The sequence below is a fragment of the Miniopterus natalensis genome, chromosome 2 (genome assembly GCF_054644295.1).
Source record: "Miniopterus natalensis isolate mMinNat1 chromosome 2, mMinNat1.hap1, whole genome shotgun sequence".
In the NCBI taxonomy this organism is placed as follows: domain Eukaryota; kingdom Metazoa; phylum Chordata; class Mammalia; order Chiroptera; family Miniopteridae; genus Miniopterus; species Miniopterus natalensis.
Window position 1 is genome coordinate 168,303,718 of NC_142082.1, and position 14,300 is coordinate 168,318,017.

The window sequence follows — 14,300 nt, forward strand, 5'->3', positions numbered from 1 at the left end:
TTCTGCGTGTGCTCGCATGTGTGCGTGCATCCCTCCCTCTGCCCCCTCAGGCACCCATGGGGACAACAGTGGACAAATTCTGCTGCGTCTTTAGCTTCTCTTCTTTATAACTTCTTTAGACCACAGGCTTCCACCCCTATCCTGCGAGTGGCTTGTGGTGGGTGCTCCCCTCCACACTCTTCACTTCTTTGTGCATCTGAGCCTTTTGACATTAAAGGTGAGTCGGTGAGTGTGATGATAATCTTCAGCCTCTCAAAATGAGCGAGATGCTGTGAATAATAACAGTGGACCCTCGGTTATCCAGTGATTGGAGGAGCAGAAGAAATCATAAATAAATTCAAAGGGACAGATAATCTGAACTAATGTCTGTTGGGCTGTGGGGTGTAAGCAGTACATGGGCTCACTCTCTTTCTGCTTGGCCTGTGTTCTTCCTGCTGACTTCTACCAGTTGCAGAGAGAGACCCTCTTAGTCACTGCAGATAAGTGACTCATGGATAATGGAGGTTATATTGTTTATATCTCATGCTCTCACACCTCTTTCTTTTTCTTTGGGGTCATTAGATCTCCAAATGTTTGTGTGACATTGGGCATGTTAGTAAAACTTCTGGTGTCTCAGTTTCTTTACGTGTAAAATGGGGACAGTAACATGTGTATGTCCACGGTACACATCACTGTAGCCTTGGTTCCTTGCATCCCAAGAAGGGACATGATTCCAATGTAGAGAGAAAACAAATCAGGCCTCAGACCACACTGCTGTGCCCCTTGAGGGGAGACAGAGTGAGACAAGGGGGGAAAAAGTCAAAAGAGAAGAAATCTCAGCAAACCTCTTAGACTGTGACAGTGAAGCCAAAGCAAGCTTTTATGAGAACCACATTTGAGCCCTGGAATAAAAAATAAGAGCAACATACTTTAAAAATTATTTATGATTTTAAGCACATGAAAGGCGTATCGTGTACCCAGGGAGGGCATAATAGGGAACAGCTGGCTAACATGTGTCCTGCCATTTCTGAGGATGTTCATAATTCTCTGATGTCCAAGAATAACAGTAATAGCGATGCCGCTGCTGATTGTATTAATAATAATAAAGAGGATCGGGTGCCTTCCTGGATCCTGCTGAACATAAGAGAAGAGCTCGGGCTGCTGGGTTTGGTGGGGGCTGAAAGGGTGCTCCCGCCTGATGCCTTCTCAGGGGATCATGGAGCCCTTCTAAGGATCAGACATTTAAAGAAAGAACCTGAATGGGGGAGTCAGGAAACCTGGGTTCGAGGCCTAGTTTCACCAGGAACTCTGGCAACTCCTGGCCCCTCGGAGCCTCAGTTTTCCTACCTGTAAAATAGTGATGCTGATATTACTTGACAGGCACACCTTGCAGAGCTTTGTGGGCCCAATGAAATGGTGCCCGTGGGAGGGCTGGATACATTGCAAAGCTTTCTGTATACAGAATGCATCGTCATCAACTTTGTGCTTTTCCAGCACCTGGCACAATCGACTACCAAGCGCAGCGCCTGGCATCTAGGAAGGGACTGAAAATGTTTGTGCTGTGAGTGAATGTGTCTTTTTCACTAAATGCTTAAAGTTGTAGAAGGTTAGACTTGGACAATACTTTATAAGCCATTGAATCCAGTCCTTTCTGTTACGGTTTGTTGAGTGGGTCTGGAACAGTGCTCAGTCTCAGGTTAATTACCCCCTCTACTGAGTGTGGATCTGAATACTCTACCCAGTGCACGGGCAATAATGAGATTTTTCCATTCTGGATGGTGGGATTAAGTGCTATTCCCAATCCTTTCAGCCTGAGTAGTTTTCTTATGCCCATGTTGCCAAATACTCAGGGGGTATCTTCTGTAGATCTCTTGGGTTCTCTGTGAAGCTCTCACTCCGGGTACTCTGTCTTATGAACTCTAGTTGTCTTGGTTCCCCCAGACTTATAATTGGTCTCTGCAGCTCAGGGAGTTTATTGGCCTCCACTTGTTTCCTGTTCATGGCCCAGGACCTTTCTCAAGGCAGTGAGCTGGAGCAGTCATACTCTCCTTCTTGTTTCCTGTCTCTCAGAAACTCCTCATGTCTAGTAGCTGGCAAACTGTTGTCCTATTCTGCTCAAGCTGTTATAACAACATACCACAGACCTCATGGCTTATAAATATAAGATTTTTTTTTTTCCCCCACACGGTTCTGGAGGCTGAAAGTCTAAGACCAGGGTGCCACATGGTCGGGTGAGGGCCCTCTGCCTGGTTCATAGCTCAGGCCTTCTCGCTGTGTCCTCACTTGGTGGAAGGGGTTAGGGAGTTCTCTGGGGTCTTTTTTTCAAGGGCACTAATCCCTTTCATGAGGGTCCCACCCTCAGGAACTACTCACCTCCCAAAGATCTCACTTCCTAATGCCATCATTATGGTGATTTGAATTTCAAGATATTTGGGGGGAGACACAAAAGTTTAAACCACTGAAACCATTATTCCATGTTTTTTGTTTGAATGTTTTGATTCTTTCAGGTATGTGGTCCCTTTACTCCATCACAGTGGGGAGTGTGGGAAGTAGAAGTTCCTCAGTTTTCTCTTTAGAGATGAAGAACCCCGAGAGGGAGAGTGACTTGCTTCAAGTCACACAGCTAGTTTGTGTCAGCAAGAACCAGGACCCAGGTCGTTCACTCAGTAGACATTATTGGGTTCTTGCTGCGTGCCAGGCACACAGATGGCGGTCCTTGCTCTGTAGTCTGTTGGGGAGACAGGTGAACCAAGACTAAGGGAAAAGCATGACACATATTATGACACAGGGATTTGTTCACAGGGTACTGAGGAAGTATGACAGAAAGTGAGGGGCCAAGAAAAGTCTCCTGGAAAAGTTGATGCTTGAGCCTAGTGGTAAAGGAGAAGGAGGAGTCATCTGGGGACAAAAGGAGGGGAGACGTTTCAGTACCAGATGCAACACGTGCAAAGGTGTGGAGGCAGGAAGCAGGTCCTTTGCCCTCTAAGCCTCGTGTCCATAGTATTGTACCACGGGGCCACCCACCTGTATTTTGTTGTGGTTATGTGTCTGGCTCCACCCCCAAGCCCCTGAAGTCTGGGAAATCTCTTTCCAACATAAGCCGGCCATGGTGTTACTCCTAGAAGTAAGCAATCCCCTTGTTTCAGGAAGCAGGCTCATTCTTCCACAACCTCGCTCTGGTTTTGTCACTCTTCAGACCCTTCGCTGACTTCCCATTGCCTTGTGCAGCAGGGTCTCCACGCACTGGTCTCAGTTTGCCTTTCTGCATGACTGTCACTATGTCCCCATTAGAGCCTCGTGCTCCAAAGAAACTGGGCCATTGCCCTTGTTAAGCCCAACTTCAACTTCCCCACTTTTTTGTTTGCCTGGAATGTCTTTGCCTGTATCTGTTCACGCTTATTCCTTAAAAGTGTTTAAAAGGTTATGTGATAGAAGTGTGATCAAGCAAGCTAGAGCACATAGAAAACAAAATCAATGCCCATCCCTAGGGAAACGACTAATCAAATTAAGATTTGTGTCTGCTGTGATAAATATATATATATATATATATATATATATATATATCTCCTCACCCAAGGATATGTTTATTGATTTTAGAGAGAGAGGAAGGGGGAGAGAGGAAAACATTGATGTGAGAGAGAAACATTGATTGGTTGCCTCCCATATGTGTCTCAACCGGGGATCAAACCAGCAGCCTAGGTATGTGCCCTGACTGGGAATCGAACCCTCAACCTCCATGCTCCAACCAGCTGAGCCACCTGGCCAGGGCCTGTGTAATATTATGCATTCATTAAGGTAGCTCTCCATGAACTGACCTGGAAAGATATATATCTGTGAACTACTGCTAAGTGAAAGAAGCCAATTATAGAAGATGTGAAAGATAAGTTTAGAAAGGGATTCAGTTGTACATATATTTCCAAAAGAGTCGGGATAAAAATACTCAAATTGTTAACAGAGGTTCCTTCTGAAGAGGATTGGGTTGGGGAAACTTAACATTTAGTTAATATACTTCTGTGGCATGGGTTGGTTTGTTTACTAGCACTGTGTTAATTTAAAAACTGAAATGAAATAAAAATGCATAGAAAAATTTATTAGAAGAAATAAACTGGTTATGTTTCAGTTTGTTAGATAGGGGTGGTTCTTCCCCCCTCCCCAACTTATCATTATCTTAACAAAGAACAAAACGATAATAAAAGAAGGTGACCTTTCTGTTAAAATGCAACAGAAATACTACTCCTTCTATGAAACATCTTTCTGATTCAACTGGATGTGCTGTCTCCTTCCTTTGAACCCTCAAAGCACTTCGTATGTCTTTCGTGGCTTTTATCTCCGTCTATCTTAGGAGCATCCCGTATGTGTTTTACTGCCTGTCTAGATCGAAGCAACTCGGGGATATCATGATAGAGGAGAAAACCAGCTTTCAAGTCAGAAGATCTGGATGCTGGCTCTTGTTCTAATTACCTATTGCAGCGTGACGAATTAGCCCGAACCTAGTAACTTAAAACACAGTCATTTTATTCTAGCTTAGAAGTTTTTGGTTGGCAACTTGAGCAGAGCTGGGTTGGGTGATTCTTCTGTTCCATGTGGTGTCGACTGAGGTCCTTTGGTGGTATTTGGCTCAGGGGTTGAGCTGGACAGGGGGGTCCTAGGCTTCCCTCCCTCACATACCTGCTGCTTGGCGGGCAGCCGGGACGCTGAGCTCAGCCTGGTCCTTTCCCTTTCTGAGGCCTCTCTGCCCTCTCTGCAGGCTTCCTCCAGGTAGCCTGGGGCCTCGAGAGACCGTGGCAGAGCTGCCCGTCTTCCTAATGGGTGACAGTGGCACAGTGGTGCTTCTGCTGTACTGGTCAAGCAGTCACAGAGCCCACCCAGACTTAGAGGGCGGGAACAGAGATGCTACCCTTTGAAAAGAGAATTTGTATAAAAAGTTTATGGCCATCACTGCTTTGCTATGAGTACAATCTCTGTGTCTCAGTGACTATATCTGTAAGTTAGAAAGACCCAAAGCTATAATGTATGCAAAAGCACTCTGTGCATTATAAAAAGCTCTATGTATTATGAATATCAGTGATTATCTTGGTACCTATCTATGCCTTACTCAAGGCAGATACCCATCAGATGTTTAAAACTTTGAAAACAGGCTAATTTATCAGATAGTTCCTCAGAGGAACACACAAAGAAAGTGATGCTTTGTGATCACATAGAGGCATGGTGTAGTTGGAATACAGACTTTGGATTAGGTTGACATGAGTTAAATCTAGGCTGTCACCCAGTAACTGGCTGTGTGGCCTTTGCTGACTCATCTCACCTTTCTGAGCTTTAATTTTCTTATTATAATATGAAACTAACATTGTCTATGTAGCTGGGTTGCTGTCTGCATTGGAGCTAATTTGTATAAAACACTTTAGGACTGTCACATAGTAGGTCTCCCGTTTCTCTTACAATGATACAACAAAGTCATATGGAAAGTTTGGACTCCTTGCTCAGTTCTTTACACTGGTCACCTCTATTCGCAGAAATAGTTAGAGGGTGTCCAGAGCCCATGTCCTTGTAAAAGCAACGGGGAAAGGGAAGGACCCTACTTTTTGTTTCTCCCAGTCTCCTCCTCTCCCCAGAGTGGTCCCTCCAGGGAATCTGGACCCCGTGCAGGTTGGTTGATAAGTCACTCTTCTCTGAGTGTTGGATGCGGCCTCCTTTCAGACCTGTGGCTTTGCCCTTCGTAGATGTATGAGATCAAATCAGAAGGGGGCATTGCGAAGAAGTTCAACGAGATTCTGCAGAAGCTGAGCTCGCCCCTGAAGCCCAGAGTTCCAGAGCATAGGACCAACAGGATGAAAAACCTCTCCTACCCATTCTCCAGGGAGAAAATGTACCTGTGAGTAATAGAACTGCAGGGGGAAGGGACCTGAGGGAGGACGGGAAAGAAAACCAAACACCTCTCGGCCACAAAGGCATGCCCCCTGCCTGGGAGAGAGGGAGGAAGCGTGCTCTCAGGGTGAAGGGCTTCCCGCATCTCCTTCCCGAAGTGCGATGATCACGAATAACCACTGAGTCTTTGCCCGGTAGCTTTTGGGCAAACCTGCCATTTCATTCATTTTGCATGATGGATGGAGAATCCCCTGACACAAACCCAGTTGCGGTGGAAAGGGGCTTGTGAATAACAAACACCCGTTTCACCTTCATGGCTCTGAAGTGATTTCAAGAACTGAGAACAAGAGACCACACGTTATAACAAAAGATGCCCCCATTGCTCTGATTGCTCAGAAAATTCCAAAGGTTTTGGGAGCTATGAGCCAGGAACAGTGGATAAAGACCAAAATGTTTTTATTATAAATCACGATATCACAACCCTTTGTGAGGTGGCTGTTTAGATGTAACTAGCCCTTTATTATAGAGAGGAAACCAAGGTCCGGGGTCTGTCTGAGGCTCTACAGCTTTAAGTGGCTGAAGTGGAACCGGCGTGTTGACCTGGCCTGTTCTTTTCACACTCTGCGCCTCTCCCGTGCCCCCCTTCCCCGGCCTTCCTTCCTGCCAGCCCTGGCACCGAGCTGCCACTCCCACACAGCTCCATTCATCCCGCTGCCGTGATCCTTCGAGTCCAGTTTCTGAAGATCATCTTCTTGAAGAATTCTCTGATCTTTCCAACCAAAATATGGTCGCCATCCTCGGAGTTTTCATAGCCTAATGTACATATTTATCATGTTCTACTCTGCATCAGTTATTTGGAAACACACCTACCCCAGTGCCTGGGCTCCAGGGGGCTGGGAGCGTGTCTCATGTATCTCTGTGTCCCCTAGCACAGTGTACCAAGCACAGTTAACTCTACACAGGTGGGTTTTTCTTTCTGTGTTTTTTTTTTTTTTTTTTTTTGAGTGAAAAGTCGATATTTGAAGTTTAGAACAGATATAGGCCTTGCATAATTAGGAGTCCAGTATGTAACTGATATGGCATAGTGACATTAAATGAAACTTTGAACAACAGAGTTATAATCCCACCACCCTGAACCTATACTCTTTTCTGTTGCTGTGTTTATATTCTCTGTCCATACACAGGAATCCTTTTAGCATTCTTTTATTTTTAAAACTTATAGTATAATATTTTTCTATCATAGTCTAAAATTTTTCTATTTATAAAGTTTTAATAGTCATAATTTTCAATGGCTGCATGATAATTTCTCATATAGATTTGGAATCGTGTTTTATCTCCATAACTTTATTAAAAGTAATTTTGTGATGAACATTTTTATTTATGAAACTTGTTTCTCTTGTTGTTTATTTTTTCTGTGATGTATTTCTGTGATAAATTTTCAGAATTACTGGGTCAAAAAGTATATAAACATTTTCAGAATTACTGGGTCAAAAAAGTGCATAAGGCCTACGTGAGTGCGTAGGCCTTATACATCCTGCTATGTTGCTTTCTAAAAGTGTGCTCTGGGCCTGGGTGAAGTGGTCTCAGGACAAGGGTACTAAAGTGAGTTGACCTTCTGCTTTCTTGCTGTCTCCAGGTACAACATCCAGGATAAGGACACCTTCTTTGATAATGCCACCCGTAGCCGCATTGTAAGTAAACAGGTTAACCAGGTGCTCAACCAGGTGTGGTGGGCCAGGAAGGGGTGGGCGAAGACCAAGCACCCAGTTTGGCAGGGCATCCTCTTGCTCTCCCTGCTACCTCCTGTTGTCATTTACTTGGAGTTGCCTAGCAACTGAGAAAAATGTCCAGAAGCTTTCTAATTCCAGTAGCAAAAGAGAACAGACTGACAGCTGTCGGAGGGGAGGGGCAGAGTGGGGCTGGGTGAAAAAAGTGAAGGGATTAAGCGAAAAACTAACAAGCAAACAAACCCAACTCAGACACAGAAAACAGCATGGGGATTACCAGAGAGAGGGAAGGGGGGACGCAGGAGAGGGTAAAGGGAGATAAACGGTGATGGAAGGAGACTTGATTTTGGGTGGTGAACACACAACACAATATACATTATAGAATTGTTCACCCAAAAGCTATATAATTTTATTAACCAATGCCACCCCCAATAAATTCAATTAAAAAAATAGAAATAGCAGACAATTGTCCTCACTCAGGATTGAGAAGAGTGTCCTCTTATTAGTGTTCTCCACTTAGTCCCTTCTTGGCATCACAAAAGCAGGGACTCTCACAGCTGGTGGGGACTCTCAGCTAATCAGGTGACCCCCTTGCTTTACAGTTGAGGAAACTGAAGCTCTGAGAAACAATTAATTTAAAAAAATTCGTATAGGTCCTTAGTGTCTGAATGAGGACTCATTGCTGGGCCACCTGTACATTTCTGTCCCAGGGAGTGGTAGAACTCTCCAGTTTGTCCAGGAATAAAATTACCGACCTGCTCAATAGAAAGCCAAAATTCGTGACTATAGCTGTTCTTCTACAGTCTTTTTGCCTGAAAAACTCGAAGTCAAGTTTTTAATTTTGCAAGATGATTGATTCCAGTGAAAAATCTGTGTATGGTCTGTGGCCTTGTGGCCCCGATCTGAGCTGTAGGGCGATTAGTCTATTCACCAATCAGTTTACTCTCTACCCACCTAGACAACATTCAGCCTGCGGGCAGAGGAGAGAAAGAGGGGCCTGAGGAGTGCTGGACTCTTGCTCATGCCTCAGAGGAAACTAGCGGTGCGTTTCCATCGACCCCTAGGAAAGAACTTAAGTTTCTATAGAAGGAGAAATAAGGGTTAGATACATAGCAGAACTTCCGAGTCAATAGGGTAATAAGAAGGGTAAAAAGAGACAGGTGATTAGAGGAAGCTATAGCACATTTGCAAGGCATACTGAAAACATGGCTGTGACTCTTCGTAGGATGGGCAAGAAAATACTTCAGGCCCCTTAGCCTAGTGTTTTAGGAAGGTTTAAAATGGGCATATGATTTCTTTCATCTTTTTATGGAAAAAAACATAAACTTCCCATTTTTTTGGTGGATGCTATTATAAGCCACTTAAATCTCCCTGAGGCTTGGGTCTCATGTCTGTGAGCGACTTACAAGGTGTTGTGGAGATTACCCGATAATTGCAAAGTGCTTGTAAAAGAATACAATGCCATATAAATGCTGTTCTTAATTATTATTGCTGTTGAATTACTATACTGTATTTTAAATGAATTAAACATTCCTGAGCCCCATTCTCCTAGAAGTTATTTATTTCCCACTCCCTCTAGGTCTGTGGCTGGAATATGGGAGTGTGAATGGTGATGGAGCAACACATCTCCCATTCATCTCTTCTGGGAGCTTCTTCCTTCCCTTCCTACCCTTTTGCCTGTGTACCCCGAACTACGAGAAGGGAGAGAGCCTTGAGTTTTGTCTTGGGGTCTACTCTTCTCTGCCTACATCTGTAAACATCTTCCCTGTGCCTCTTCTTTGTGGGCATCTGAGCAGCCCAGCTGTTTGTTCCAGAGCAGACTTCCTTGCTGGGCATCTCTTCAGAGCCTGGCAAGGCTTGAAACCCACTGGCTGCTAGTGGTTGGCCAGCAGGTTTACGCTTGCCACCTGTGTCCCTGTTTTCTCTGCCGGGGGTACTCTCAGCACCCCTCCCTCCCATGTGAGAGACAGTGCCCTGCAAGCCGTAGTCATGGAGCAGGCGGCCTGCTGGGTGCCCAGGATGTGCCCGGAGGCACAGAGTCTTGAGGAAGTGTCTGGCACGCTCTGACTTGGGGGCAAGCTGAGGACTCAGGAGAAAAACAGAAATAATAGTGCCAATGGCCAACACATAGGTGGCCCTTTTCCAATTTATAAAACACTTTCATGGCTTCTCGAAGCAGCTCTATGACATAGCTCCATTACCCTCACAGAGCTGCTCAGGACCCCTCTGCTGGAAACCAGGACTACAACTGGATTGTCTGCCTCCCTGTCTTGTGCTGTCCCCAGTGTGGCACTAATCAGGGCTGGTGGAGAGGACATCCTCCCCCTGGTCTTCCTTGAGGTTCCCCCAGGGGAGACAGACACCGCATCTCCTGTGTGACCCAGGCGCCTCCTCCTGATCCCTCCAGGGGGCGCTGTGGGTCTGGGCTCCCTGGTGTGTTTTCCTTGCCTCCTGTAACGGCAATTTATAGCCTTTCCTTCCTTAATTTTTTCAGGGTGGGGCAAAAAGGAGGGGGAGTGTGCGACGGGGTTGATTCTTTGTTTCCTCAAAGCACTCAAGTTTGAGTGGGTTTGACAAGCAGTCCGGGAGCTTGGCACATGCTTGGCTTCCCCTTCCCTGGAAACAGGTCCAGCCTCCTGGTCCCTGCCTGCCCCCCACATGTGGTGACGCACGCGGTCGAGGCCCTCACAGCACTGCTCTCATCCGTTTTAGGTGCATGAGATCCTGAAACGCACAGCCTGTTCCCGAGCCAACAACACGATGGGTAAGGACCCCTTGCCCCACCCGTGGGCATGGTGCTGATGGGGTGCTGCGGGGGCCAGAGCTGTCCTTTCAACAGCTCACTTGGTGGGCAGCAAAGAACAAAACAAACAAATGCCCCACACAGAGGGGAGGAGGCTGCTTTCATTTAGGCTGGGAAACCCCGCCTTGCCCTCCAGGAGCAGGGGGTGCCCTGTTTCTTGGAGGGGCTGGGGCTGCGGCTGCTCCCGAGACTGCTGTAACTTCTCCCAGATCTTCATTCCAGAAGAAAGGCGTCTTAGAGGGCCTTTGGTCCAACCCTTTCACTTTGCACGTGAAGAAACTGACCCCCAGAGAGGGTGAATGACTTGTGTAAGGCCACACATTAGCCTGAATGGGCCTCTTCTAAGTTTGGCATTCTTGTCACCCAATCCGGCTGAATCTGGTTGCCTCGTGGTTTGTTTTTTAAATTTGAGTGTGTTGGTCTTTGAAGCAGGACCCTCAGCATTTGGGAACTTGCAGTATAAGGTGGGCAGTCCAGATGCTGATGGGTTACATAGAGACACATGTAGTAGCCAGGGTAAAAACGTGAGCTTACACCCACAGGCACCGGCCCTTTCCCCAGGAATCACCCTGCAGGTTGACCTCTCTTTCCTAATGTGCTACCATCACTCAGAATGGCCTTTGAAACCTTTGAGAGAACCTCCTTCCAAACACACTCTGTGGTGACAAATCTTTGTGTTTTTTTTGAGGGGGCTTCAAGTTGAAGAGTCCAGAGTTATTTAGAGGCAAGTCTAGTGCATACGGTAGGCAGTAAAGTTGAGGAATAATAATAGCGTTGACAGCAACAATAGCTGTTATTGGAGAGGTTATCGTGGGGCTTGTAAGCTGCCTCAGCACCAAGGGAACCGCACTGAAGAGGGCATCAGAGCAGGTTTTGCACAGTGATAGCATTTTAAGAAGACTGCAGAACCTCTCAAGGGGGCAGTTATGTATGATTCTGTTGGTTTTGATGTGCTCATCTTGCTACAAAATTCCAAATAATACTCCCAGTTTGAAAAATCAAATCTTCTGTGTAATGTTATTTGTCTGGAGCATGGTGCATATAAGGAAAGGATGTGAGTGAGGTAACTAATTAGTCTGGTTCAATTTCATGGAAGGAACTGAAGCCCTCACTTTGAGCAGCCATTTGTTCTTGGTTACAAGGACAACCAGAGGAGTCAGGAGATCTTAGAATGCATTTTGCACTTTCTCGTGGCCCCCATCAAAGTTCTTGACTTTACTTTTTGACCAGTTCACTCCTCAATTCCATTAATCTGTTTTTATCTTTTCACACCCTCCCCAATTTGACTCAAACTGCTCCCTCGGATGTTACAGATGACTTCTTACTTCCCACATTTCACGGCCTTTTCCTTAGCCTTCACCTTCCTTAACTTCCGACATCGCCCAGGCCTTCTGTGCTGAGCCCCCATCTTCTGAGAGCTGATATCCAGGAAGGGGCTGCTGACCTACTGACCTGCTGTTGTTCTGTTCCTATCTCTGGACCACATTTTCTTTGGTTCTCCTTTCTCTCACATTTTATTTTATTTTAAAAAATATATATCTTTATTGATTTCAGAGAGAGGAAGGGAGAGGGAAAGAGAGATAGAAACATCAATAGCGAGAGAGAGTCATTGATCGGCTGCCTCCTGCACGCCCCCTACTGGGGATCGATCCCGCAACCCGGGCATGTGCCCTGATCAGGAATCAAACCGCGATCTCCTGGATCCTAGGTTGATGCTCAACCACTGAGCCACACCTGGCCGGGCTCTCCCACATTTTAGTTGTTGTCATCTCCATGGTTTTGGCCTCCTTACTCTCTCTCTCTGTAAAGATGACTTACAACCATGTATTTTTATTCCCTGTTTTTTCCACCAGTTCCAGCCCAGTATTTCCAACTGCTGGGTTGATACCTCCGCTGAGATGTTCACCAGAACCTTAAAATCAATACATCTAATATTCCATTTCTATCTCATTCCCTCTCCTTTACTCTCTCACCACAGCTTCTCTTCCTGCTAATGTGACCACTGTCCTCTCTATTTTTGTTCCCTTTGCACGAATGTCCTTCCCTCAAACTTTGCCCATCCCCAGATCAAACACCACTCAATCTCTTTCTTGCTGGTTATCTGTGTCTATGGCTTAGACTCTTAAGGCAGTCCTTGAGATGAGTCTGAGTCAATTTGGTTTAATGAATTAATTAAACACGACTACCCCACTAGCCTCATAGCAGTAGCTCTTGAGTTCCTGACTTTGCGTGTCCATGGACAAATGACTTAACTTCTCTGCAACTCAATTTCCTTTTATGTCCAATGGGGATAATAATATCTACTTTGAAGAGTTTTTGTAAAGATTAAATAAGAAGCTGTTAGTTTGTTTTGTAAACTGGAAAGTGCCCAAGAACTAAAGTTTATTTTGAGAGACAGTCTCCAGAGTGTTGAAAGGTTACTAGGGACCCTCTGCTTTAACACTGAATTTTTTCCCTTTGAGGATCTGAGTTGTGTGTGTATGTGTGTGTGTGCGTGCGCGCGCGCGCACTCATGTGTGTGAGAGAGAAATGTCTCAAAGTCAAACATCTTAAGGATTTTGTTGTTGTTGAGTAGTTTTCAAATTTCTCTTTCTTTTTTTGACATTCAGAAAACATTTCTTGGGTATCTGCTATGGGCCAAAATTTGTTATAGAAACAGAGATGCCAAGATGAATTTGACCTAATTCCTACCCTTGAGGGGCTCTTAGTTTAGCCAGGCAGACAAACATATAAACTGATAATATGAGATAATCTGGTAGGTACAATAATAGAGACATGTTCAGAGTGCAAAGGGAACACAGAGGAGGAAGCGATTAACTACCATGTATGTGTATAAGTATCAGTGTACATTTTCTAATATTAGTTTCATAGCCCAAGAAAAAGTAGGCATGTCAGTAATTGTCATGTCCAATTACAAATGGGTATAAAGAGGGTAAGTGACTTGTCCAGTGACTGAGTCACTGTCAGAATTGGGTCTAGCATATGGGTTTCCTTGCTCCACTCCTATTTTTCCTACCTTTGGGATGCTACAAACTAGAAGTGGAGTTAGGTTGAGTCTTTAAAGTCTGTTGCTACAGAAATAGTAGTTATCTAGCCAACAATTATAAACTCTTGAATTGGAAGGGATAGCCTACCTCCTTTTGACATATGAAGAACCTGAGATCCTAAGACACCAATGTACTTCTGCTAGGACCTTAGTAGGGAAACATGGAGAAGTGAGTTGAAGTTCTATCTCCACTAAATTCTGTTAGATTGTGGCAGGCTATATTGTATCCATTAGCCTCAGTTTCCCCTTCCCTTATAAAATGATGAAAAATGAAGAAAAGCAGAGACTAAAAGATATTATAAAGTCTCTTCCTTAGTGCCACTTAATATATTTAAAGTTAAGGCTTAAATAAGCAACTTGCTTTACCATAAATTAAAAAACTCTATTGTTGATTTCTGTGTTTTAAGCATGGACATTATGAGAATTAACTGATGAATTATTTTCTGTCTAGGTTCTCAGAACTAAATATCTAACTACACACTCAACACCTTCCTGCAGATGCCCTAAAAGAACCTCAACCACAATGTGAATCAAAAAGACCATATAGATTTTCCTTTGTGGGGACAACACAGCTCCCATCTGTGTAACCCAAATTTTGATAAACACTAGCTCTCAATTTCTCGAGCCCAGAAATGATAACCAATTGCTGTTGGGTTGACTGACTTCTCAACCATCTCTAAAGTTGTACAATTTTTCTCTTCACAACCCTTATCTTAGTCTATATCAACTGCATTTTTTTACCTGAATTACTCTCCCAACCACTAAGACATCTTCCTATCCCATTTTTGTGTATTTTAACCCATTGTATAAAATGTAGCCTGTTTTTAAAAAATATTTTTATTGTTGAGAGTACTACAGATGTCCCCCCCTTTTTCCTCCC

At 44.7% G+C, this 14,300-nt stretch overlaps 1 protein-coding gene across 2 annotated transcripts in view; it reads left to right on the plus strand.

Annotated features, from left to right (window-relative positions):
• The window catches only part of ANO2 (anoctamin 2), a 273,310-nt gene that overhangs the window by 68,803 nt on the left and 190,207 nt on the right, over positions 1–14,300 (plus strand). For both annotated transcript variants that reach the window (XM_087813973.1, XM_087813972.1), the window contains 3 exons: positions 5,700–5,851; positions 7,481–7,535; positions 10,284–10,335. In XM_087813973.1, the coding sequence (XP_087670099.1) occupies positions 5,700–5,851; positions 7,481–7,535; positions 10,284–10,335 (259 nt within the window). The remainder of the gene's footprint in view (positions 1–5,699; positions 5,852–7,480; positions 7,536–10,283; positions 10,336–14,300) is intronic.